We start from the raw sequence: 25,562 nt of genomic DNA, 5'->3' as shown, positions 1-25,562 counted from the left end.
ACATGAAAATTGTTGCATTAACCGTGCTTAATCACAAATGGATGATCTGTGGGGTCAATATTCATGATGAGGGGAAAAGGAATTTTCATCTGTACTTACATGTAAATTCCTGAATTAGATAAATGATCCTATTATTGACACAAATGATTAATTGTTCATTTAAATTTATATTAATTACAGACTCTGTTGAAGGTAATAGCTTCAGAGTATAACATTTATAATAGGAAGTTAAACAAATTACCTAACTTTGAATGAACACTCCCATCTCTGAGTTAGAGTGGTCTCATTTTAACTGTCACAGTCTGTAGATATTCACAGAGCACGTTAATTGATTAATTACAACATTTTAATTGTTTAATTAAATCCAATTCATTTTTCTCCACTGTTACCAGTGAAGTGGATACCCCATGCTGTGTGTATAGTCTCATTTTTTATTATGTGTCTTTATTTTCGTGATCATCATTGTTTAATATTGACAGAATCCTGGCTCTGTTGTGGGAGATATGCTTAGGTAGCCCCATAAAGGCATACAAAGGGAAGATAAAAGCAAAAACATGTCAAATCCTCAGAATACAAAGTCGTATCTTTGATCCAAACCACTATACTCTAAAAAGTCCAAGGCTGTCTCAGATGGAACATCACTTGAGTAACAAGTTGTTCTGCCACCTTGTTTATTCTCCTGTCACTTTTTATTATTTTCTGACATTACTGGGCATGGTGTAGAATAACTGTGCAGTGGCAAATTTTAGGGTGGATGGTCGGTCTCATAGAAGTTCTGGATTTTGTCCAGTTTGCAACTAAACAATTTAGGTAAGTAAAGTGACCTTTGTATACAGATGGCAAGTCAAATTGCCCCTCTGCATTAATCCATTATATTCAAAGTATTTTCAAATACTGTTTGTAAGAAACCTCAGTAATTGTAAAAACTTTGATGTAAACTGCTGATGCATGCATGTTGACCATCTGCCATTAAATGTAGCATATAGCAGCTTGGTGTAGCATTGCCATTATGGTATATATTGTTGGTGAAGCATTGCCATTATGGTATATGTAACTTGTTGGTGAAGCATTGCAATTATGGTATATATTACTTGTTGGTGTAGCATTGCCATTATGGTATATTTTACTTATTGGTGTAGCATTGTCATTGTGGTATATATTACTTGTTGGTGAAGCATTGCCATTATGGTATATATTGTTGGTGAAGCATTGCAATTATGGTATATATTACTTATTGGTGTATGGCAATATTTTACTTATTGGTGTAACATTGTCATTGTGGTATATATTACTTGTTGGTGTAGCATTGCCATTATGGTATATATTACTTGTTGGTGAAGCATTGCCATTATGGTATATATTATTGGTGAAGTATTGCCATTATGGTATATATTATTGGTGTAGCATTGTCTTTATGGTGTATATAACTTGTTGGTGTAGCATTGCCATTATGGTATATATTACTTGTTGGTGTAGCATTGCCATTATGGTATATATTACTTGTTGGGGTAGCATTGCCATTATGGTATATATTACTTGTTGGTTTAGCATTGCCATTATGATATATATAATTTGTTGGTGTATCATTGACATTATGGTATATGTATAACTTGTTGGTGTAGCATTGCCATTATGGTAATTATAACTTGTTGGTGAAGCATTGCCATTATGGTATATATTACTTATTGGTGTAGCATTGCCATTATGGTATATATAACTTGTTGTTGTATCATTGCCATTATGGTATATATAACCTGTTGGGAAGCATTGCCATTATGGTATATAGAACTTGTTGGTGAAGCATTGCTATTATGGTATATATATAACTTGTTGCTGAAGCATTGCCATTATGGTAATTATAACTTGGTGAAACATTGCCATTATGGTATATATAACTTGTTGGTGTATCATTGCCTTTATGGTATATATAACTTGGGGGCGCTTACCAATTAATATGTACTTTAGAGAGAGTGACGTATGTAAGGTGAAGTAGTTCACATTTAAAACATGCACATTGGAGAGAATGTTGGGATACCTATATGCTACAGTAATGTAATGTGGATGATATTTCTTTGGATATTGTACTTTGGAAATTTTACATGATTTAAGCACACTGCTAACTAAAATGACTGCTTCCTTGTGTTAAAAAATCAGCCTGAATTAGTCTAAAGTACACTATACATAGCAGCTATTAAAATAGGGAAAATAAATTTTGCCAGACTAGACAATGCCAGCTTCTGAAAGTGCACGGAATGAATTACCAAATATATAAAATGTAAAAAAAGTTATCAGCTCTATTTTATACAGTATACCTCTTTAAGTTCAGGATGACCAAGTAGAGCTAGCACTTTTTTGAAAGGTGCACATTTGAAGTAAGGCCAAGCTGTATACTCTATAACCCATAGTACACCCATCAATCATACACCAAAATAAAGGGAATTAAAGGTTCTTTTAATTATACCTAAGATATACAAGGTCTTTTTTAAATAGCCAGTATAACCAGTGAGGAAAGCCGGGGAAATTCTTTTTCTTTAAAATCCTAACCCTATGGAAAATACGAAACTGTAGAGTGCCACCTTGTTGGGAAACATTGCCATTATGGTATATATAATATAACTTTTTGGTGAAGCATTGCTATTATGGTATATATAACTTGCTGGTGTAGCATTGTCATTATGGTATATATAATTTGTTTGTGTAGCATTGCCATTATGGTCTATATAACCTGTTGGTCAAACCTTGCCATTATGGGATATGCAGCCAACTTGGTCTAGTATTGCCATTTTGGCATAATAACTTGTTGGTCTACCATTGCCATTATGGCATATAACAACTTGTTGGCCTAGCAGTGCCACTAAACATAAAATTGTTGTTGAGTGTATTAAATAACAAAACCAGAAGTTCTTCGAAAGAGACTATGTGATTATTAGATGGATTTTTATATTATGCACTTATAAAGTTTTTATCTGTAGGTCATCAGCTAGTTCCATATAACAATAGGTATGTGAAGTTAAGTTAAAATTATTTCATTAGTGTTTTTGTTTCTATCATAGATGGAACTTCAGTGTAGGTCAGCATCAAGCATCATTTATCAAAGGTCAAAGACAAGTTATTACAACAAAGATGGCAGAAGATGAGGACATTTCCATTGTAACCTGCCCATCTTCAGGTAATTTGCTGTAAGTTATATGTTGAAAGCTAAGTAGTAAGGATCAGTTGGTATTGGGATATACCCATCTCTAATGTCAGAACTCGTATTTCTCTTTCATCATTTGAAGTTACACAGGAAAGGTTTTTGTTTACCTTATAATTCTTTCACAGTAGAATTTTTTTCAGTGGTGCAAGCACAGTGTGAACAGACTGCTGCATGCAATTAATGGTGTGTTTGACAATAATTGGGCAGGGCTGTCCAATTCAAAATCAAATTTTGCATTAATAAGGACATGAAATACAAATATTAGAATAGGTTAGTAAGTAAACACACACACACACACAGAGTAAGGATTGTTGATTAGGTTCTTATATACAATAGTTTCTTTGTTAGAATGGTTGAGTTCAATTTCCCTATCCAATTCCTAATTGATGTGTATTTGTTGCAATGTCTGATCTGTTGTTGAGTTTGATTTGTGTGGCTTGATGGAGAAAAATTAGCTCAGATAAATAGTGGCTGACACTTAAAGAAGAAAGGGTTAAAAATGAAAGCACAATAATCACATGTCTGTCATAATCTGTAAATAATAAAGGTTTAACATATTTGCCAGGTAACAAAGGCTTGATAATCACATATCATTCATAATCCATAATTTAGAATCACCAGTTGCTGGTTCAGTGCAAAACATGAAAAAGAAATGATTTTTTTGTTTAGTTGTTTTACTAAGTAATTTAGAAATATTGTTTAGCTGTCTTTCTATACCTTTATGTTGACTAATTGAATACAGGTTGAAGTATATTTTACTTGTGTTGATTTTTAATTCTGGCTGCTGTGAAAATGGCGGAAAATTTATTTCAGACAAACAAATGTCTCTTTAGACACAAAGCTACAAACAATATGAGGAATTGAAGCTGAGTGATCATGAAAATTGAATATGAAATTAATATGTTATCCAAAATTAATATGATTTATCGTGCACAGCATGATGTTCCCACAGACTGTGTTGCAAACAGTTTTATTAATGCATGGTTTAGTGAGGAGACACCTGATATTCTTTGAGTACCTGCATGTCATTGAAAAACATATCAACATAGAAATCTCAGATTAATTTTAAAAAAAAGATGACCATTGATTAAGTTATTTTCATTCAAAGAAACAAAGGACTAATTTGCTAGTTTTTATTGAACAGAGAACTTTTCATAAGTTGACAGTCATTGGATGGTAAAAATGACTGGTTTTTCATTGTTATCATGATACATCTTTATACAAATGATGTTTGAAAATTGTCTTACCATTGCGTATCTGACAGTAATCTTACTAGTATAACTTGTTTTCTACATATATATCTAACATTATCGACTTCATTGAGAACATAAATATTCTGAAAACTAAAAGTTGAATTTGGATATAATGTTTACTGGTTATAATGATCAAAATATACCATATTGTACTGCATATGCATGTATCATGCAATGTACCAGATTGATTCTGAGGTTATTTATTTCTTACATTATCTCCCATGTTTTCACTAAAAACATAGACAGATTAATAAAAGAGATTGAATCTCAATGATTCTTGTGTATTTGCATAGAAATATGAATAAGTAATTGCCATTTGAAGGTGTACTGTATGATGTGGGGGGATTGGAAAACCACTACAATCCTACAAAATCTAACAATGGGTGTCACTTGGCAAGTCAGAAGAACAAGGTTCTTGAGCCACATACGATGCTCTGGTGGTTCTGGTTTTGATGCTAATACCAAGAATCATGTTTCAAAAACTGTCAGTGACCTAATTCTTGAGGTTGAGAATCCACATCATCTGAGGCAGGAATAGTCAACAAAAAGATGGTGTAACAACTGTCATGCTTTTTTGTTCTGAGATCAGCTCATTGACAAGTTATTAAGGTATGCACACTTAGAAACAAATGGTAAACATATGTATTCATAGTTGATTTTTGTGTAAAATCTCAGAATAGGTCACCCAAAGACAGCACAATGTCTTGATCTAACAATGATGGCCACAGAGAAATGCGATTATTTTGAGTAATAATATGTTCCTGGTATGTTTTCCTTGAGCAGTTGTTGTTTGACAGTATCTTAATTGTCCCATATAGTCAGCCGAACATCTGGTATTAGCCAATCCGGAACTGCTAGATGTCAACTTAAATGGGATTATTAGGTATGGCTAACTTGACAGAGAAGGTATCCAGTTTTATTTCTACATTACGACTTTGCAGGAATTAAATTCAAACAGACCTGTGGGCAGTCAGTTTAACTGATTTTGCATCCTGGTAACAGATGCATGATAAAACACCCACCAAAAGCTACTTTGCTCAACCAAGCCGTGATTCCGAGACACTAGGTTGCTAAACTTTGGTTGTCTCTGGCAGCTGGGCAATGGATTTTTCTGTCCCTGCATATTAAGGTTGTTAAATGCACACATTTAGTACCTGCCATCCTTTCAGTGAATAATTGCACACATTTAGTACCTGCCATCCTTTCAGTGAATAATTGCACACATTTAGTACCTGCCATCCTTTCAGTGAATAAATGCACACATTTAGTACCTGCCATCCTTTCAGTGAATAAATGCACACATTTAGTACCTGCCATCCTTTCAGTGAATAATTGCACACATTTAGTACCTGCCATCCTTTCAGTGAATAATTGCACACATTTAGTACCTGCCATCCTTTCAGTGAATAAATGCACACATTTAGTACCTGCCATCCTTTCAGTGAATAATTGCACACATTTAGTACTTGCCATCCTTTCAGTGAATAATTGCACACATTTAGTACCTGCCATCCTTTCAGTGAATAATTGCACACATTTAGTACCTGCCATCCTTTCAGTGAATAATTGCCAGGTTTTAAACCTGTGGGATGCATTACCACGTATTTAAATTTTGTCTGACCTGCATCAGCAGATGGCGAGACATATGTATCCCTTTATGTTGCCAATGATATTTATTATAGTAATGAATATTAAGATTCTGTCTTAAGTATGACATCTTGTAAAATGTTGAAGTATTAAACTTTCTGAAAAATTTAAATTTTTGCATACATGTCGGTTTAGGCAACCCAAAGCTACTTAAACAATTTTGTTAGTATTCATTTCCTTGTACTATTCTTAGCTGAATCTCTATCCCCAAATCATTACATATAAAAATTAAATGCATAAAAGTGCCAGTCACTAAATGTTCATTAAATAATCAATATATCAATTTTGCCCGTCACCCCTGTCGGGGTATAGGCCGCCCACAAAAGATCACCAGCGGCTTCTGTCCTGGGCCATACCCTTAAGCTGAATCCAGGTGTTATCCATCTTAGTGATGTCTGCCTCAAGGTCGTGTTGCCAGGTGTTTCTTGGCCGTTATAGCACTGAATAATTATTTAAAAATTGGACCATGGATTCATGGTCATGATATGTAAGTGTTAAGCTGTTGAGCATATATTTTCATATGACACAGTTAATAGAAAGCTCTATTGCCAATTTAAAGCAGTTAATAAATCATTCAGCATTTTCCAATGTTTCGTACTTTTTGTTGACTTGTCAATTTTTTTTCCACAGGACTGTTGCTGCAGTTATTAAAATTGTTCAAGTTTATAGTTTTCATTTTTAAATAAGTGACAGAAGTTGCAACTATGTGATTTGTCACAATACACTTAGGTAATGAGTGACATCATATTTGTACAATGATATCGTTTTGAGTTATACTGTTAGCATTGATTTTCTAAAAGTTCTGCAGTTGAGACATTACATTCTGTGGATCCATTCTGCAGTAAAACATATCTTATGGGTCCAGTTTATATGAAAATTAACAAAAAGGGACTCATAAACATTTCCCTTTTAAAGTAGCTCTCCTTTATATAATTATCTTTATATGGTGTCTAGTAGGACAGATGTGAATTTTCCTATTATTACTGTTTTTTAATGATTTGTCATTCACAGAGGATGAGGGGGTTGACTCTGACAGCTTTGATGGAAAACTTAAGATTCTTGTCCCTGATGGTGTCATTGTGGGTTTGGGTTTAGACGATAATAGTATACGATGGCAGCAGCAGGTGAGAGTCAAAATCTACCTATGGATTTGATTTTACAATCTTTCTAAGCATTTTTTATATTTTCAAAGGGAATTACAAAAATTGAAATTAAGATTTCTTTATTAAGCTTGTAGTATTTATTTTATTTTGTTAGATTCTTTCTTTAGTTTGTAATTTTTTTCTTTTTATTCTTTCTGAACAAGAGTATTAGTAAATTATTAGAACTGATAAACAAATGAATTGTATTATTTACAAAATGACTGTGATTAACTTTTCATTTATCAGTGTATTTACAAGTATATGTGGTTCTATGGAGGTGATGACTTGGTCTGTATTGTATTGTATCGACCACCAGTAACTTGTGACTTTATTTTATATTACAAAAATGAATTATATTGCTGATTATTCTTCTTGCACCATGATGGACATCTGATACCTTTCAACTGAAAATTGCTGCAGTGGTTATTTAAATAAATTACAAATTTGGCACTTTTTTAAATATATTACTTGATCATGATACATTAGGAGTACATCCGTTATTTTGCCCCAGTGATCATAGAATCAGTGCTATATAAGATTCTTAACAGCAGTGGTATGAGGAGGGTAAAAGGGTTTTGGGAGGGGTGCAATTGCCCCTGGGTGCCTGGCAAATGGGGCACCATCCAGAAATTTATTTCAGCTGAGATGTTTATAGCACTTAACCTTCACCTTTATATAATGGGGAAAATTCTTTACAAAATTTATATTATGAGGGGGTGAGTAAGGAGGTTGCCATCTGACATCCAGTAACCATCCTTAATTTTAATTACTGCATAATTGGGGGGCCCCGAGTGGTCTAAAGCGCTCTCCGTTACGGATCACTGCCATCTCACCTCTGTCTGCGTGGGTTTGACTCTCGGATTCGGCCCATGGGGGTATGTGAGAAAGCTTGCCTGTAGCTTCTCGAGGGTTGGTGGTTCTTTCTGGGGATTTCCTGGGTTCTTCCTCCACCATTAATACTGGCCACCATGTATAGCCTATTGTGTGCTGAAAAATGGCATTAAACCCTACAACAACAACAACAACAACTACTGCATAATTGTTCAGTTTTTCAATGAAGAAAAACACAGCCTATTACAAAATTTAATGGTAGTAAATTCCAGGAGATATTATTATACAATAGTGCAGCACTAAAGGTCATTACTGTGCTGATGTGTCATTAAAATCTTCTTGTGCATGCTTATTACCTCCACAATACTTGTCAATAATAATCATGTACTTGATTGTGGGCATATGGTCATAAGAATCCTTTCGTAATATTTGGCATGTAATTATAAATACAAATCCAGCTAATTTGTATTTTATTCTCTGACAGTTCTCAACTCCAGTGGCTAATGCATGGATACTCCACCAGGGGGAACTACAAGCAGTGGACATGTTTGACAATCGTCACATTCCAGCTCTATCAGACTTTCAGCCTAAGGATCAAAAAGAGTTCACCCCACCACTGCTTTATGTGGGTAGGTAGATATGTAGGTGTGCATAAAGTGCATTCTCAACAAATTGAACATATTTTCTGCACCAAATTATCACTGTTACCTTGCCTTTGAATAAAACATATCTACTAGAAATATTCCTTCCTAAGAATAAGCATCTTGATTTTGGCATGCCTCTTTGGAGAAAAATAGCTGCTTAAACCCACGTCCTGTGTAGAATATCATTATTGTCATGGTTTCTCATTTGTCTGTGTTGAATCAGTCTCTGAAATGGATTCTACTTGTGCTGGAGAGAGAAAATGCAATGAAGATCAAGAGTTTCTAGTATGAACAATGGTTGCTAACTCTTTTAGATGTACCTACATTCAATAGGGATATTATAACCTCACTGGAGTGACCTTATCATGTTGAGATATTTCCTCATAAAATTTAACCAAATAATAATATTTAAACAGACCTTACACAAGAAAAGAAAAAAATCTTTCAGAAAAAACTTCAAAAATTTTAATATCATTTTGTGGAAGAGATTGCTTATGAATAATACAAGATGATCATGATGTGGCTCCTGAAATGTTATATTTATATTTCTCGTTCACTAAAAAAATAGTTTTTTTTTGTCTTGAAAGTATGAAAATTAACATGTAAAAAGTTTAGTCAGGGATCATGCAGGGGTTCACTAATGTCGCAAATTGCAATATTTTTCCTTAATGGCTGCAAGATATACCATCTGTCGATTTTTTTATTTTTATTGGCGACGTTGTTAGCTGTTTAAACTTGTATATACAACCATTGTTTTGGAGTGGAGAAATTTAGAGGCCCCATGAAAGAAAGCCACCGACTTGATACAAAATGCCCTGAAATTTATCTATTGTTACATAAACAAATTCTTTGTACATATTGACAAACCATCTAAACAGTGCATTGTTATATCATAATCAGCTTATGTTGACATCTAGCAAGAGTACTGTATGTTGTGAGATATTGCTTTTTTTTGTTGCTAAAAAATCTGGTAGCAGAGATCAACTGGACAAGGCATTTTCCCATAATCTATCTTTCGTTGGCTATTCAGCTGCTCGTCAGTAATTAATCTATTTACATAGGCTGACATTTTTATGTGGATGGTAAGTAAAATTCCTCTTCACTCAGAATTAAATCCTTCAGAACGCTCACATTTTCTGTAGTAATCTCTATCATCAGACCAGAACACCTGTGTCTCTATCGTCCATTGACCCTTTTTAAAATTTCTGATGCATGCGTGGAATGCAGCATCACTCCGCTACCACAAACGTAAAAAAGAAAAGCCCAAATGCAAGAACAAAATAAACCCCAACATCTTGCTTGTTGGGCTATGGAACAGGCAGGAACAGGAACTACAAACGACAGCCAATTCCATTCTAAAATAATTCGCTGAAATTTCAAATAAAACATTACGTTTGAAGCACTGATTGTTATGAAAACATCCTAAGCAAATGGGAAAAAAATCAGCCTCATTCATGCAATACAATTATTTGATGTTGCCGCCACAATAAGTAACAGACATTTGTTTGGTTCTCCAAAGCTGTCCTTTAGCAGTGACTTCAATAATGCATGCACCCTTCATCAAAGATAGCCGACTACAGTCTTCAATAGAAACAATGAATCTTTCTTCAGAGGACGTCAGTACCAAACTTAAATAAAAGCAATGAAATCTGATAGATTGTTTCATTTTCCAGCATGACTAGAACACGTTTACTGTGTCGTGAAAGTTTCCTTTATGCTGGAATAAAGTTTATGCTTACAAACGCTACTAACAGCAGTTTAAAATGCCAACTAATTTATACCAACTTGGGACATACTGAAAATTAAATGTGCATCATCATTTGTTACGTGATTGTGCTATTTTATTTCCACTGAATTCAGACTGCTATGACATGTGACAAAATTATTGTATAATTATTTTAAATCTCTGTGCATATTTTTAATGAATTAATTGTATTGTTGTATTGAAGATTCATTGTATGTGATGAGATTCACGATTGAGTACACAGTGTTGATACTAAATTCATGCTATACATTAGACATGTATATATAAACAGTGTACATGTGGTTCTCTGAATAAAGCAAAATATTATATATGCCTTCTTAAAATATTTACAGATAATTGGCAATCAGGCTATATTTAGTAGCTCTCTTTCGGAAATGGTCATGATAATAGATGTCTGCTTACTATTTGGTTAATATTAGCTATATTACTGACGAGACCTTGCAAATGCTGTTGTCAGATAATGATGACCTTCCGGTCAGTTTTAACTGAATTGTTGTAATGGCAGACACAGTCAGTTTTGGCTACTGATTTATTAACATCAGATTTTCATATTTCCTCTTCTGCCAGGAATGCATCACAGCCAGCTGTATGTGCAGCCCTCACCCCAGATGCAGGAGAGAGTATCAATGGCCAGTCAATACCCCACTGGGGCATCCAGTTCTAATGTCCAAAATGTGCCTAGTGTCGCATGGAAACCTTACCTCAACACTGGTATATACTATAAATTATTATTTTAGCATTATTAACTGTTATAATATTTTCAGAATATTTTTAATATAAAATGTTCACAATTTACTTTATTTTCCTTGACAGATGATGAAAAGGCTTTTTGACTTGAATAATGTTCTCCTGATTTTTGTTTTCTTACTGCATTTATCCAGTGATAAATCTATCCCACCTTTGTACAAAACTTTGAACGGTAGTTACTAATAGCTTTGCCTGTTCATAAGCCACCTCCGATTGTTTATTAAAGAAAATCAGGCATGCCACCTGGACTTGTTAGAGAAATATGGTATTAAATTTCAGTAAATATTTGTTTCATGCAAATGTTTTGAGCAGCAGTTCATTTTATATTGCATTGTAATTCCAGGAGATATTTCTAGTTCACCAATACTTTATTTTGCTGTTAGTGAATTAAGCATATTACATTAAATTAACTATTTTTCATGGTGTACCAATTTTCCTGAAATTTGTTATTTCTGCAAACCAGAAATTTAAAGACTCAAACAGGCATGGACTCTCCTGTTGAACAATATTTCTTCCCAAATCCACAAATTTGGTACAGACAATTTTTTTATATACCTAAACCACGAAAGTTAAGACAAGAAAATAAAGAGATTCACAGTAAATAGTGAACACAGAAACTTTATTGGAACTGACAAAGCATGTATAAAAACTGTTTTGACAGTTGGACTGTGAATCTTGAGGGCAAGGAAATTTATTTGTCAGTTAATGATTGGCAAATCCTATGAATATGTTGACAAAGATACAATAAGGGTGGTCATGCAGTGTTTCTTCTGGATGCATGTCTACGTGAATCTCACCTAGATTGTGTCAACCCTTCCTTAAGAATGGATAACAGAACATGAAAATCATTCATTGTTGATTTGCCATGAATGTGATGAAACATGTAACATTCATTAATACTAACAAATCTAAGCCTAATCATGTAAGTGCTTGACTTCTAGATCAGCTGCCTTGATCAAGCACTTAGTGAGTTTTTAAAGTTGAATAGTGAGATGCTTTTTTTGATTATCTAGTTACTAAGTATAGTTTGTGATGGTTTAGAATGGTGGGCATTCAGTATTAAGTGATAATGCCTTTACTGGTACATACAGCTCTAGTACATATGATGGTCATAATACTTGATTGCAGCTGCTGTGTCAATAATGAATATAAATTACTAAGTATTATTTTTATTCATTAAAAATTATATATCAGACACATATTTGCTGAAAAATACAGTAAGGTGTTTATTCATGGATTATGTTTTCATATAAAAACTGAAAATCCTGGAGAATTTACCGGTCACTTCATTCTTACGCAAGGGGATTATTGAACTGCAAACAGCACAAATCCCTTCCTACAGTTCATGTAAAATTGTATCAGGATCTGTTTTAGAATGCTTTATATACCACTTTATAAAAAGACGTGAAAAATTAAACCAAATGCATGAAAATCACACATTATATTTTCGAACCGTTCCATTACTTCTTAAATCTCTCCTATCTTCAGAAAATTACCATGTTTCTTCAGATGGTGATGGGAATTCCCCCTCCCTGTAAATTTTCTGTTGTAGAATTGACCCTGTAGTAGACTTTGGTTTGGTTTGGTATTTTATGGCACATCAACACAAGTAGGTTATTAAGAGCTGGAGTATTAGAACTAATTTAAAGTACTTTGCCCAAGTTTGCAGCACAGTAACTGACCAAAGCTGATCTGATAATAGGATTCAAACCTACACCTTTTCAGTCAGGAGTCCAGAATGCTAACCCCTTGTCATCATAATTCCATCCTCCATTAGTTGCCTATGCAACATGAAAGAGAGTGCATCAGGCTAATTATGCATCTCAAAACCCACAGCAGGTTGTTAAAGTTAAACAATAGTTGCAAGGTTTCATTTTCACAAATCCAGAGAATGGGTCCATTTATCTTTCCACTTATTGTTTCATAGTTTGTCATAGCAGTGCCCACCAGTATCTAACCCTGCTTACAGACTTCCTGTAGCATGTGTCAGGGTATTCATGGGCATTTGTTACATATATTATAATATTTTCATGACAGAATTTTAATATGGATAAAATTATAGAAAATAAAGTTTTGCTTGCTAAATTTTCCAGCAATTTAGTTATTTTAAATGGTTTTTTTTTGTGTGATTTACGGTGTATATACTCATTATAATGCATATAATTGGGATCCATTCCTGCTGACCACATTAATGAGAACCCTGGTATCAACTGAACCACAGTATAACAAGAACTGCGATCTGTATCTATCTACAGTATTGCAGGAAAGATTGAAAATATGACTTTGTATGGGTCTCGACAGTGGGGGGAGGTGGAATAATGTTTTAGAAATGAAATAAAACTAAAATGGTGCTAAGCTTTGTTTTTTTTATTTCAACCCATTTTGGGACACATTTGATAGATCAATTCATTTACAGTGGTTGAAGTTTAGTTATGGGTCCATGGTGGAACTACATTATATGCATTTAATGTTGATTGTATAATAAAGCTTGGATATGTGTTTCTGAGTGAGATTATGTAGAATTTCTCTCTGAACCCACAGGTATGGTTCCTGATTCATAATTATTTTTGAAAATTGTCTTGGGACACCACACTTTTTGAAAAATTTAATATAGATAACATTGGAATGCTTGATGGCACTTCCAATTCTGAAATCCTAAGAAAAATGCTGTTATGTGTGTTGTAACTTTCTACTAGTATTGTGGTCGCATTCTTATTGTGCTCAGATGTTGTACCCAAAGTAATGTAATTGTTTTTTACTTCTACAGCATCCTTCCGCACACCCCACATGATGGCAGATAGACCTCAAATCACCTACAAAGAGCACGATGATAAGGAAACATGTGAGGAGGAAAGTAATGAAAATGCAATGATAGTTTGGTCTGATAACTATCCATTTGGTAAGTGGAAATACAATTCCCATTTGTCTTCACTTTTATCATTCTGAAGATGAACTGTTTTTCATATCTTAACATGATAATTTCTGCCTTTTACCAGTCTATACGTATGAGTATATCTGTAACTTTTGTACCTTCTAAATTTTAGTATACCGTCAAGCTATAAATATCAGAATTATTATTTATAAACCCACCATAAGTGAAGCATATCATGTTGCGATGTCTCTCATGTTGCGATGTCTCCTAGTCCATCTGTCCATTTCCAGTTTCAACACATAACTCAAGTCTATCTGCCATCCACTGTTACCAGTCTTTGCAAATAGCTTGTATTATGGATTTGGAGAAAAACCTATTAGTTTTGGAGACCACTGGTTAAATGTCAAGGTCACAGTAACTGAAAGAAAAAATTTGTTTCTGGGCAAAAACATCAGTTGAAAAATGTTGCATCTAGGACATGAAGTTGTGAAAATCCTGCTAAAATTTTAAATTTCTATAATAAGTTTTTAATCTGTGCAGCCATAATCATGCAAAAAATAAGACTTGAGTACATATTTTCATGCTTTATCTCCCAAAAATATAGATGTACCCATTTTTCTCATGTATAGATATGCTGTTGTGGATTGCCGTTTCATATGGTTGAGAAGTGATGATAGCCGAGGAATGCCAAATTTAGTTGAAATAATGCTTAAGTTTCGTGAACCAGATGTATATGTTTAATCACATTTGGCTAAATGTGATTAGACATATTCTTTTCGTGAAAGAAAATGCAAACTTGGTTTAAGCAACTTCATCATTCTTTGGCCATAGATGCTCTTCAAACAGCTGAGATGGCAGTCAGCAGATTTTGAAAAATGCGGCCACATTATTGTGCCTGAATTTACTTTAATAAGGAAAATGTCATCTGAAAGTGTGGTACAGATAAAGCAATGAGACCAAGCTGTGTAACAGTGCCAGTATGGACTGCCAGCTGCATGAGACATTCTTGACAATTTGGCCTCACTGTCAGAACAGAGCTACACACACAGATTGTTATGGTACTTGATCATCATACCTATCAGGGTTGACATCTTGCATCGTATAAAATGCCATCATATCTTGATCTGTACTATTCTATACTGTTGATTAATGTGAATGATTGACATACGCAAATGATACCAATGCTGGTGCATTGAAGTAATGTTCTACCGTATGTTGATTTGTGATTCCTTGTTATCTGGTGCATCAAACATGATTTGCAATTCCTTGTTATAAGAAAAAGTTAGTACAAGAGGTGTTTCTGCAATTCCTTGTTATAATTTCAAGAAAAAGCTAGTACAAGAAGTGTTTCTGCAATTCCTTGTTATGATTTCAAGAAAAAGTTAGTACCAGAGGTGTTTCTGCATTTTCTTCATTTTAGTTGTACTTTAATTTGTCTGCAAAGTTCACTTCAGAACTTAAAGATGGACAAATGAGTGATTGTTTGATGGAAATGCAGCCTGGATATCCAATTTTGGCAAGAGTATACAAATTCTTTTAAATAGGAGCTAAAGAAAAGAGAATATTGATTTCATTGTAGCATTTTAACACAAGTGAAAAAAGGAGACTTAATCTTGTTCTGCTTTTAGTTTTAGTTATTGTTTTGATGCCTCATCAGAATGCCGCAATTTTCTCCCTTTTTTCAATTTTAAGGGCAGACTGTGCCCAAATTTAAAAAAATTATAGATGAAACCTTAGTTATACAATACAGACCTGGACCAAACTTTGTAGATGGCTTGCACTTGGGGTAAGGAAGAAACCTGTCAAATTTGGCATCAAAAGGTCAAAGAGCGGGGTCACTGTGACTGAAAAAAAGAGAAATGGTTTCCACTTAATAACATAAGTTACACATCACAGACCTGGACTCAACTTTGTGAATGGCTTACACTCAGGGTAAGGAATAACCCTATCTATGTTGGGATAAGAGGTTAGAGGTCAAGTTCACTGTGATTGACTGAAGAAAATTGGTTCTGCACAGTAACTTTAGTTATGCATCATAGACCTGGACCAGACATTGAGCAAAGGTATAGCCTATCAATTTTTGGGTCAAAGGTCTATGCTAAAGGTCACTGACTAAGTGAAAGAAAAGGGTTTCCGCACAATAACTCTAGTTCTGCATCACAGGCTAGAACTTAATTTGTAGAAGGCTTGCACTTGGAGTAATGTGAAAGCCCGTTAGTTGTGAGGTTGAAGATCAAGTTGTCACTATGACTGGAAAATGAAAATGGTTTCTGTTCAAAGTTTTCAATTCACAACCTTATACCATCACCAGAGATTGTGAATAATTTACATTTTGGGTAAGAAAGAGAAGCCTATTGACTTTAAGGTCAAAAGGTTGTATGGTAAATGGGTTTTACATAGTAACTATAATAAGTTATTTTAAAAACTATGTGGATGACTTGCATTTATAGTAAAAAAGAAACCTAGATATTTGGGGTCTAAGGATCAAGGGTCAAGGTCTTTGTAAGTTAGATAAGAAAATAATGGTTTTTGCGTAGTAACTTTACTTGCGTACTTCATATTTGACCTTTCAGTTGGGCCCATTTGTCAATAATCTCCAGGTGCAACCGTCACATAGAGTACCATTAAACATGAGGGGGACAGAATGTACTGTTCAAGGTGTATTTGTTGTCCTTCAGTTTCTTTCTGTAGAAAACTTTGTATTCATACCAAAACTTTGCAGATATTTGTACTTTAGATTCAGCTGAAAATTCTTTTCAAACTTTACTCATTTTTTTATGTACAGCCCAAAAAATAATTCTATAATGTGCATGGAAAGTCATAGACATTTCATCTCAGCGATCTATCCAGATTTTTATTTTACATTACTAGAGATGTCAATTGTTTTCTACTTCTGCATCTGTTTAGTTCTAGTTCACCTCTACAGAGTAATTGGAAAGACAAACAGTTTGACTTTTTTTATTGAAGGCTAGATTTTTAGGGGTAGAGGGAGTTAAAATCTTGTAAAATATGATAATTAGGTAAATATTCTCAGAGAAATCTAATTTACAGAATTTTAAATCCTTTTTCCAACCTATGGTCAGTACAAACCCTGACAGTTAAATTCTGACATAAACTCTGATTGGTCATCAAATTATTGCATTTTGCATGGTCTTAAAAAAAAATATGGCATTTTGATTTCAGACACTGGGTACTACCTTTATCAAGACAGAGTTCTGACACTTAATCTGCAGGAAGGTATAAAATCTTATGACAACAAGGAAGCAGACACTTTAGAATCCATGTTTGATGTCATACCGGTCTCTCTATGGAACTGGTGGTAAGTAAGATATGCTTGAATTCAAGAGTACATATTCATTTTAGAACACAATAGAATTTGTGAGATTATTGAATGGTTGCATTTGCATTTTTAGAAGTGATTTATCTTTATGTTGCCCTTGAGCAAAATACTGCATGAAGCAAGCATCAACTCTGTTAAAAAGTGGCTTATTATCTGTTGACATGATCTGGTCTACTTGGGTCTATAATGGCCAAGTCCACACAACATACTGAATACATTTTTATTTTAGCTTTACTGGTCGAAGGTCAGAAGAGATTATGGGCTGCCCAGTTGTCTGTCATCTGTTGTCCGTCATCCGAAGTTTGTTTGCACATGTTTGTTATCACTGCTTCTCTAAATTAACTGTAGGATGGCCATGAAACTTTACTCATTCATTCATCCCAAGGTCTAGTTGGTCCTCAGTCAAAATGGTGCTTCTCAGACATTCATTATGGCCACTATAGCAGCAATCTTGAAAGTTTTGTTATTGCTACTCTTCCAGAATGGTTGGTTATATCAGCTTGTGGTTTTGACTAAAAGACTTCTTATGATACGAAGATGGTTCTAAAAGAAAGAAAACTGCTAATCTTATGACCTATGTGATGCCTACATTGTCCTAATAAAAACAGTGCTAATCTGATGGCCTATGTGATGTCTACTTTGTCTAATGAAAACAGTGCTGATCTGATGGCCTATGTGATATCTACTTTGTCCTAATGAAAACAGTGCTAAACTGATGGCCTATGTGATGTCTACTTTGTCCTAATGAAAACAGTGCTGATCTGATGGCCTATGTGATGTCTACTTTGTCTAATGAAAATTGTGCTGATCTGATGGCCTATGTGATGCCTACTTTGTCTTAATGAAAACAGTGCTAATCTGATGGCCTATGTGATGTCTACTTTGTCCTAATAAAAACAGTGCTAATCTGATGGCCTATGTGATGTCTACTTTGTCCTAATGAAAACAGTGCTAATCTGATGGCCTATGTGATGTCTACTTTGTCCTAATAAAAACAGTGCTAATCTGATGGCCTATGTGATGTCTACTTTGTCCTAATGAAAACAGTGCTAATCTGATGGCCTATGTGATGTCTACTTTGTCCTAATGAAAACAGTGCTAATCTGATGGCCTATGTGATGTCTACTTTGTCTAATGAAAACAGTGCTAATCTGATGGCCTATGTGATGTCTACTTTGTCTAATGAAAACAGTGCTAATCTGATGGCCTATGTGATGTCTACTTTGTCCTAATAAAAACAGTGCTAATCTGATGGCCTATGTGATATCTACTTTGTCCTAATGAAAACAGTGCTAATCTGATGGCCTATGTGATATCTACTTTGTCTAATGAAAATTGTGCTGGTCTGATGGCCTATGTGATGCCTATTTTATCTAATGAAAATTGTGCTGATCTGATGTCCAATATGGCCACCATGGAAACCATTATGAAAACTGCTTTATTGCTACTTCTGAAAGAACAGTCACATCAACATATGGGTTTGATCAGAAGACTTCTTATGTCTAATTGGTCCGAAATGAAAATGGTGCCAATCTTCTTCTTGCAATTCGGTCAGAATGGATAGTCATGTAAGCATAGGGTTTTCACGTATTTTATATGATATCTAGTTTGGTCCTAAATGAAAATGTTGCTGATCTGACATCCAGTATGTCTATCACCATAGTCACTTTGAGAATCTTGTTATGGCTACCTAGTCAGAATAGAAAGTCATATGAACATGCGGATTGCTCCCAAAGGTTTCTTTTGATGTCTAGTTGGTCTTATATGAAACTTTTTGGGGACCATTCTGGCACCAAGGTCTTTAAAAAAAAATTTAATAGATACCAATCTGTCATCCAGTATGGCTGTCATTACTAAAATAAAAAAATAATCTTTAAATTTTATCAAAAACCGCTTTACATAATTTGGCCAAATTTGTCAGAAAGCATCCTTGCATAAAGTTTTTAAAATATGCTCATATATGCCCATCCACAATCAAATATGGCCACTATTACTATAAATAGAGAGACCTTAAATAAATTCTAAAATACAATGCTTAAGAGAATTTGACCAAAAATGTGAGAAAGCATAGATTCAGTTTTGGAAAAATGCTAATCTGCCATCAAATATTGCCACTGTTTCCAAACATTAAAATTTTTAATTATTGGAACAGACCAAGTTTAACATCATTCTGCCATTGAGGCTTACATTTTATGTACCAGTGATGCAGACCTGCAATCAGATATGGCCACTGTTTCCAAACATTAAAATCTTTAAATTATTGGAACAGAATTTGACCAAGTTTGACATCTTTCTGGCACTGAGGCTTACATTTTTTATACCAGTGATGCAGACCTGCAATCTGATATTGCCACTGTTTCCAAACATTACAATTTTAAATTATTGAAAGAGACCAAGTTTGACATCTTTCTGGCATTGAGGCTTACAATTTCTGTACCAGTGATGCAGACCTGCAGTCTGATATGGCCGTTGTTACTGAAAATAAAAGGAAATAAATTTAAACAACATCTCAGACTGTTAGCAGAATTTGACCAAATTTTACAGAAAACATTTTGGCATTAAGAGCTTTCAGATTTGTGCTGATTTGCCATCCATTATTGTCATTGTTACTCAGAATAAGAAACCTTTTATGGCTTGTTTTTGAAAACAATTCAACAGATTTTGATCAAATTTGAAAGAAATCATCTTGGCATAGATGGTTTTCAGTTTTCTATAAACAATGCTAATTTGCCTTCTAATATGGCCACCATTACTAATAGAATATAAAATCATTTAAATGATTTTTAAAAAATTATAAATTGACATAAGTTGACCACATTGGACATTAAGCCTCTTGGAATGAAAGGTTCTTAAGGTTGTACAAATGATGCCTGTCTTCCATCAAATATGGCTGCTGGTACTAAAACTAAAAATAGGCAATAACTTCTAAACATTTAAAAGAATTTAAACATTTTGACAGAAAACATCCTTGCTTGCAGGCCATTCATATTTTTTTACAAATGATGCCAATCTGCCATTACTAAAAATTAAGAAATAAACATATCCACACATTTTTTTCTAACAATTGAAGCGAGTTTGACTTACTTTGATAGAAAACGTCCTGGTGTAGAGGCCTTTCAGTTTTTGACAAGTTTGGCTTGTTGTGCCATCAAATACGGAATGAAAGTATAAAAAGCAGGGAAGCATTGAAACAATTTTATTTTCATAATGTGCAGTCAACAGCATTGGAAGAAGTTTCTGCAGAAGTGTTCTTAATGAATCAGGTTTCTTGGCCAATTGCTTGTGCATTTGGTTTTAATGCAGACATCAGATAAAATGAATCATCTCAGTCCTATTTGGGCCTTTTGTTTTTCATTGTTGTTGAATTGTTGGCAAGTCAGACAGACAAAAAGGTAATACTATGAATAATGTTTGTTCTTGGAGTGCATTTTAAAATAACAGATGAAACTATATGTATGAAATCTGATTAATTGGGTATTTTACTTCCTGGTTTGGAACTTTAGTAATTGTATTTTTTGAAAATTTGTTGGCCTATTTTGTGAATATGACAGACCACAAATTTATGATTGCTAGTCAGAGTCTTAGGCATCAAGAATTGAGTAGTAGCTATTAAAATGTGTAAAAATGGCAAATCGACCAAGACTAATTCAGGGTGCTATTGATTATATGGCTTTATTTTACTGTCTGTTTTTACAAGAGCCAAATGCTATTATTTCAGATACATATGAAACCCTTGTAACATTTCCATTAGCGTGTTTTATGTTGATCAAATACACCACAAAATATGGACTGTGCTTAAGACAGGATCAAATATGCTGACACCTTCCAACTAAGTGCTTAAAATTCCTTTGGTTTAATATGTAATTTAATTTATTAAAATTTTCTGTATGCATGTGGGGCTCTGCTAAATATAATATTATACATAGGCTCAAGCCATATTTTTGAGGGATCATTGTCTTTATTTAAAATCTGAATGATCCAATTATTTATGCATCATATTTCAGCATTTCTAAAATTCAAGGAAAGATTTTTAATTAATTTTAAGTGTGAAAGTCAAAGTTTTGTGTGGTTATGCAACTCAGTATCATAGGGATGTGTTTTGAATCAAGCAAAACTGAGTTGAATAAATTCAGTTTGTTTACCAGGATAATGCACTAATTTATCATCAGCATGGTGACATCTTTTATGTTTGTATTGCAGGAAGGAGGTTTTGGCCATCAGCATTATTACATCCGTTGTTGTCCATTTTGCCCTTATGAAGCTAGCCCATAGTCAACCACAGGGTCAGAACCTTAATGAGGTGAGTTTAAAATGCCGGCAGACATTCTGCACCTGCTTTATAAACTATGCATTCTTCATGTTATATTTAAAGGAGGGCTGTCTCATACTGTAAATGGCCCATTTTGATATGGAGGGAAGACATGTATAGTCATGTCACACATGACAATGGTCATCCATCCCCTGTATGATTTTTGTTCGGTCATTTTCTTGATGGTGCATTTTTGGTTTTAAGTCATATTATATTTTTATTAGAAAATGAACCCTTCGGAGTATGTTTGTGTAAGCAAACGTTCAGGCCTCATTGACCCCAGAATGACAGGGACATTCTAGTCTTATTAGAGTGTGTATAAAAGTGCTCTCCCCATATTTTGTAGCTGTTTCAGGCTGTTCAGTATGCTGATCACTGTATAAGAGGATAATTATTCAGGTTTCTCATTTTAAAGTACAGTATTGTAGGATTACTATTTTAGATGAATGGAAAAGTCCGAAATGCTTGAAAAGGGAATTAAAAGATAGGCATCTGTTAAGGTTATAATTATTTATATAGGAATCTTTCAAAAGTCATGGCTTATTTACAAAGTCTTGTTAAGTGAGTCTGTTAGGCTTAGTGTGATTTCCACCAGTGTCTGCTAAGTATGAACTCTTGAAAAACTTGAGAGAAAAGAGTTCTGTTTAGAATAATTTTTCAGTAAGAAGAGGGAGATAGGGGTCAATAGATCCAGTTGTTATGAATTGACCAAATTTTGTGCAATCTGATTAGATATTAATGGTCACTTGGTACTGATAACAATTTTTTACACAATAGTAAATTCTGCAGACTGCTTTTGGTTCTCATTTTCCAGGTAATTTTATATGAAGCTTTATTTTAATCACTGTTTTATAAAATATAACAAAGAAGCCATACACACCCACCTTTGTGATTTATGACCAAAATGAGCAATCCACAGAATAAAATCGCCCATAAGAAGTTAAAACTGTAAGTGATCAGTCATTCCTGCATTCCATCCTTTTGCAAAAGAAAGCATATGGCATGCTTTACAAGCCAGTCTTGAGAAATTATTTCAGTTTGCTTCAGCAATGTTTCACCAGCTGTTATTAAAGGTCAGGTACATATGTAAAGCAAAGGATCTTACTAAAACTGGATTTTGGTTTTGAAAGATTGAAATGCACAGAAAGCAGCAACAGTGAATGCTATAAGATGTTCCATATGCAAGTGCAATGTTAGAAAGAAAAGAATAGCCTGGTTTAAAGAGAATTAACCAGTCTTGTATACATTAAAATAATGATCATAACAATATAGATCACTGGCGTGACCCTCTCTGACACTCTACCCTGTATTACTATATAAAAAATCAACGACCCATGGCTAGAGAAGAGGGGGCTATGTATTCTAACACAGTTAAGAGGCTAATGAAAGAAAACTTTGATCTACCTAAAAGTGAATGTTTTGTTGATGAAATATGCTGATATGCTGACAGAAAGGAAGTAAATTGGAATTATATTTAAATACACTGCTTGTAATCATGTATTTAAATGTCCAGCAATGTTTGAACCACGTTTTTAAATGTCCAGCATGGACAAACCATGTATTTAAATGTTCAGTGTACAAAATCATTTTGTGAAAATGAAAGAACCCCACAGTGATATGTATTGACCAAAATGTACCCATAAAATAAATGAATTCACAGTAATTTGCTATCGTGAGACCTTGCTGCTCACCTGCATGTATATCACTTTTTCAGTACCGATGTCTATAGCAACATTGACATTAAGATTCTGTGTTCATCTTTTCCATAAAGTTGTCAGATTTCAGTATATCAAAACCTTTTGGAATCAGAATGGTGTGCATTGTATTAACTGGATCAGATTTGTAATTGGCATCTAATGTCAAGGTTAAATTTATTTCAGCACAAATAATTGATTCTTATTCTCAGAATGCAAGCAGTGATATACAGAGAACAGATTCAGAGAAGGAAATCAAGGAGGAAGAGGAAGACAAATCTAAGACGCCAAGTCGCCAGAATTCTGATGAGAACAAAGAATATGTCTCAAGGTAAGGTCTTTCTGTTATATGCAGGATTTATTCTTTCTTGAATAACATTAGGCAGATTATCTGGTCTAACTTTAATCTGTCATCTCCTTATGCAACAGATTTGAGAGAAACCAATATTTATCTTGCACAATAAATAATTTATAAAAGGTTTTGTACTGCTAGCATTAGCACTTTCCATAGCATAACAGTCACAACAAGGCTGTTGTTACCTTAGTGCTTTGACCAAAACGTTGAGTCAGTGTAAACAATTGATAATTATGTATTTGATGGCACCTCATTCAAAATTGGCTATATGATGCCAACTAAAGGTAAAGTTTAAAAAATGTAAATCTAGATTGCACACACATATAAGGAGATGAACCCTTTCAAATAAATGTAACATGAAGTTCAAGAAGATAAAATATAAAATGTAAAGATATTAAGATTCTGTAAAATGTATACAAAGTTAAAGATAAAGGTAACAATAAGCCAGATAGAGGGGCAGGGGGAGGAATACATTAATACATATGTAGGTGGGGAGACAATTATGTACAGAATTTTAACAATGACATTGGTTATTTAAATTTTGAAATGGATACCTCTCTCATTCCTTCATTGTAGACAGGATATATGGAGTTTCCATTGTCTGGTCGTTTTGTTGCATCCCATCATGTTATATTGCATCATAAATTATATTTCTGTTCAATAACTTTTGAAGGATTTCAGTTGCTTCTTAAATAAAAAAGGAATTTCCTGGTTGTCCTTCTGTATTAATTTTAAACATTTGTGGATACAGCTTTGAGTTTAATATAAGGAAGATGCATAAGAAACATAAAGTTATTACATGTTGTACTTGAGAATGTGCTAGAAATAATACTACATTGTTAATCCTGCAGACCTATATAGTAACAGTAACCTATTTTCAAAGTAACAGTGTAACATAGATTCTTTGATCTCCATAATCTGATGTAGTGATATTGCTACAAGGATGAAGTTTAATGTTATGTAGTCATGCTGGTTGCTGATGTTCTAAAAATGCTACTTCATTAATCCCCAAACCCATTTTGTAACTTTTTAGTTCATCGATTTTAATATAATGTTCTAATAATGCAACATTGTTAATTCCCAAACCCATGCTGTACCATTAAGTTCATGGATTTTAATCAAATGTTCTAACAATGCTACATTATTAATTCCTGAACTTATGCTGTAACATTATGTTCATGGATTTTGATTTGATATCAAGTTTTGTATTAGGAAGACTTACTCAAGTTCAGTTTCAAGAGTTGTTTTTTTTTTACAAAATTTGACTGAATTATGGCCCCTGTTTGATTCAGCCCATGCTTACTGATCCTGGTGGAGGTATCCATGCCTTATGGACATGTTTCAAGATAAATAATTGTCTTCATGATGCCTATGCTAAATATTAAATTGAGGCAAGCTAGAACCAACAAGGTCATCTCTACATCATCTTTTTTACATGACAGCTCATTAATATGGCTGCATCTATTGTCTGGATGAATGAATGGTCATCAGACATTGAAACAGTGGCCAGTATCTAGCAATCTCTTGGCCATGGAAATTGCAGGGCTATAAGTTATAATGGCTGTCAAAGATGAGAAAAAAATTATTATTTCCTTTTATTTTTAATATATGATGAATAATAATGATATATAGCTTACTGTCACTTCTACAAGCAAGGGAGCAGGTGTATATCTGTTTTGAATGCATTCCCTGAGCACATTCATGTTTAGGAATAGACAAATCCAGTCTTGCAATAAAATTGAACATTGAATCTATTTTTATCTAGAC

The 25,562-nt window shown here is 33.9% G+C and overlaps 1 protein-coding gene across 1 annotated transcript in view; it reads left to right on the top strand.

Moving 5' to 3' along the window:
* Positions 1-25,562, top strand: part of LOC149795292 (eukaryotic translation initiation factor 2-alpha kinase 3-like) — a 73,580-nt gene that overhangs the window by 20,368 nt on the left and 27,650 nt on the right. Inside the window, exons 5-12 of the mRNA XM_089965013.1 lie at positions 3,054-3,169; positions 7,108-7,220; positions 8,554-8,698; positions 11,046-11,189; positions 13,993-14,124; positions 17,281-17,416; positions 21,638-21,737; positions 23,653-23,771. Coding sequence (XP_089821139.1) covers positions 3,054-3,169; positions 7,108-7,220; positions 8,554-8,698; positions 11,046-11,189; positions 13,993-14,124; positions 17,281-17,416; positions 21,638-21,737; positions 23,653-23,771 — 1,005 coding nt within the window. The remainder of the gene's footprint in view (positions 1-3,053; positions 3,170-7,107; positions 7,221-8,553; positions 8,699-11,045; positions 11,190-13,992; positions 14,125-17,280; positions 17,417-21,637; positions 21,738-23,652; positions 23,772-25,562) is intronic.

Source organism: Sinohyriopsis cumingii, chromosome 7 (assembly GCF_028554795.1).
Source record: "Sinohyriopsis cumingii isolate HCF-2022 chromosome 7, ASM2855479v2, whole genome shotgun sequence".
In the NCBI taxonomy this organism is placed as follows: Eukaryota; Metazoa; Mollusca; class Bivalvia; order Unionida; family Unionidae; genus Sinohyriopsis; species Sinohyriopsis cumingii.
Note: the sequence above shows the minus strand (reverse complement) of the source record. Positions and strands in the feature narration are given on the sequence as shown.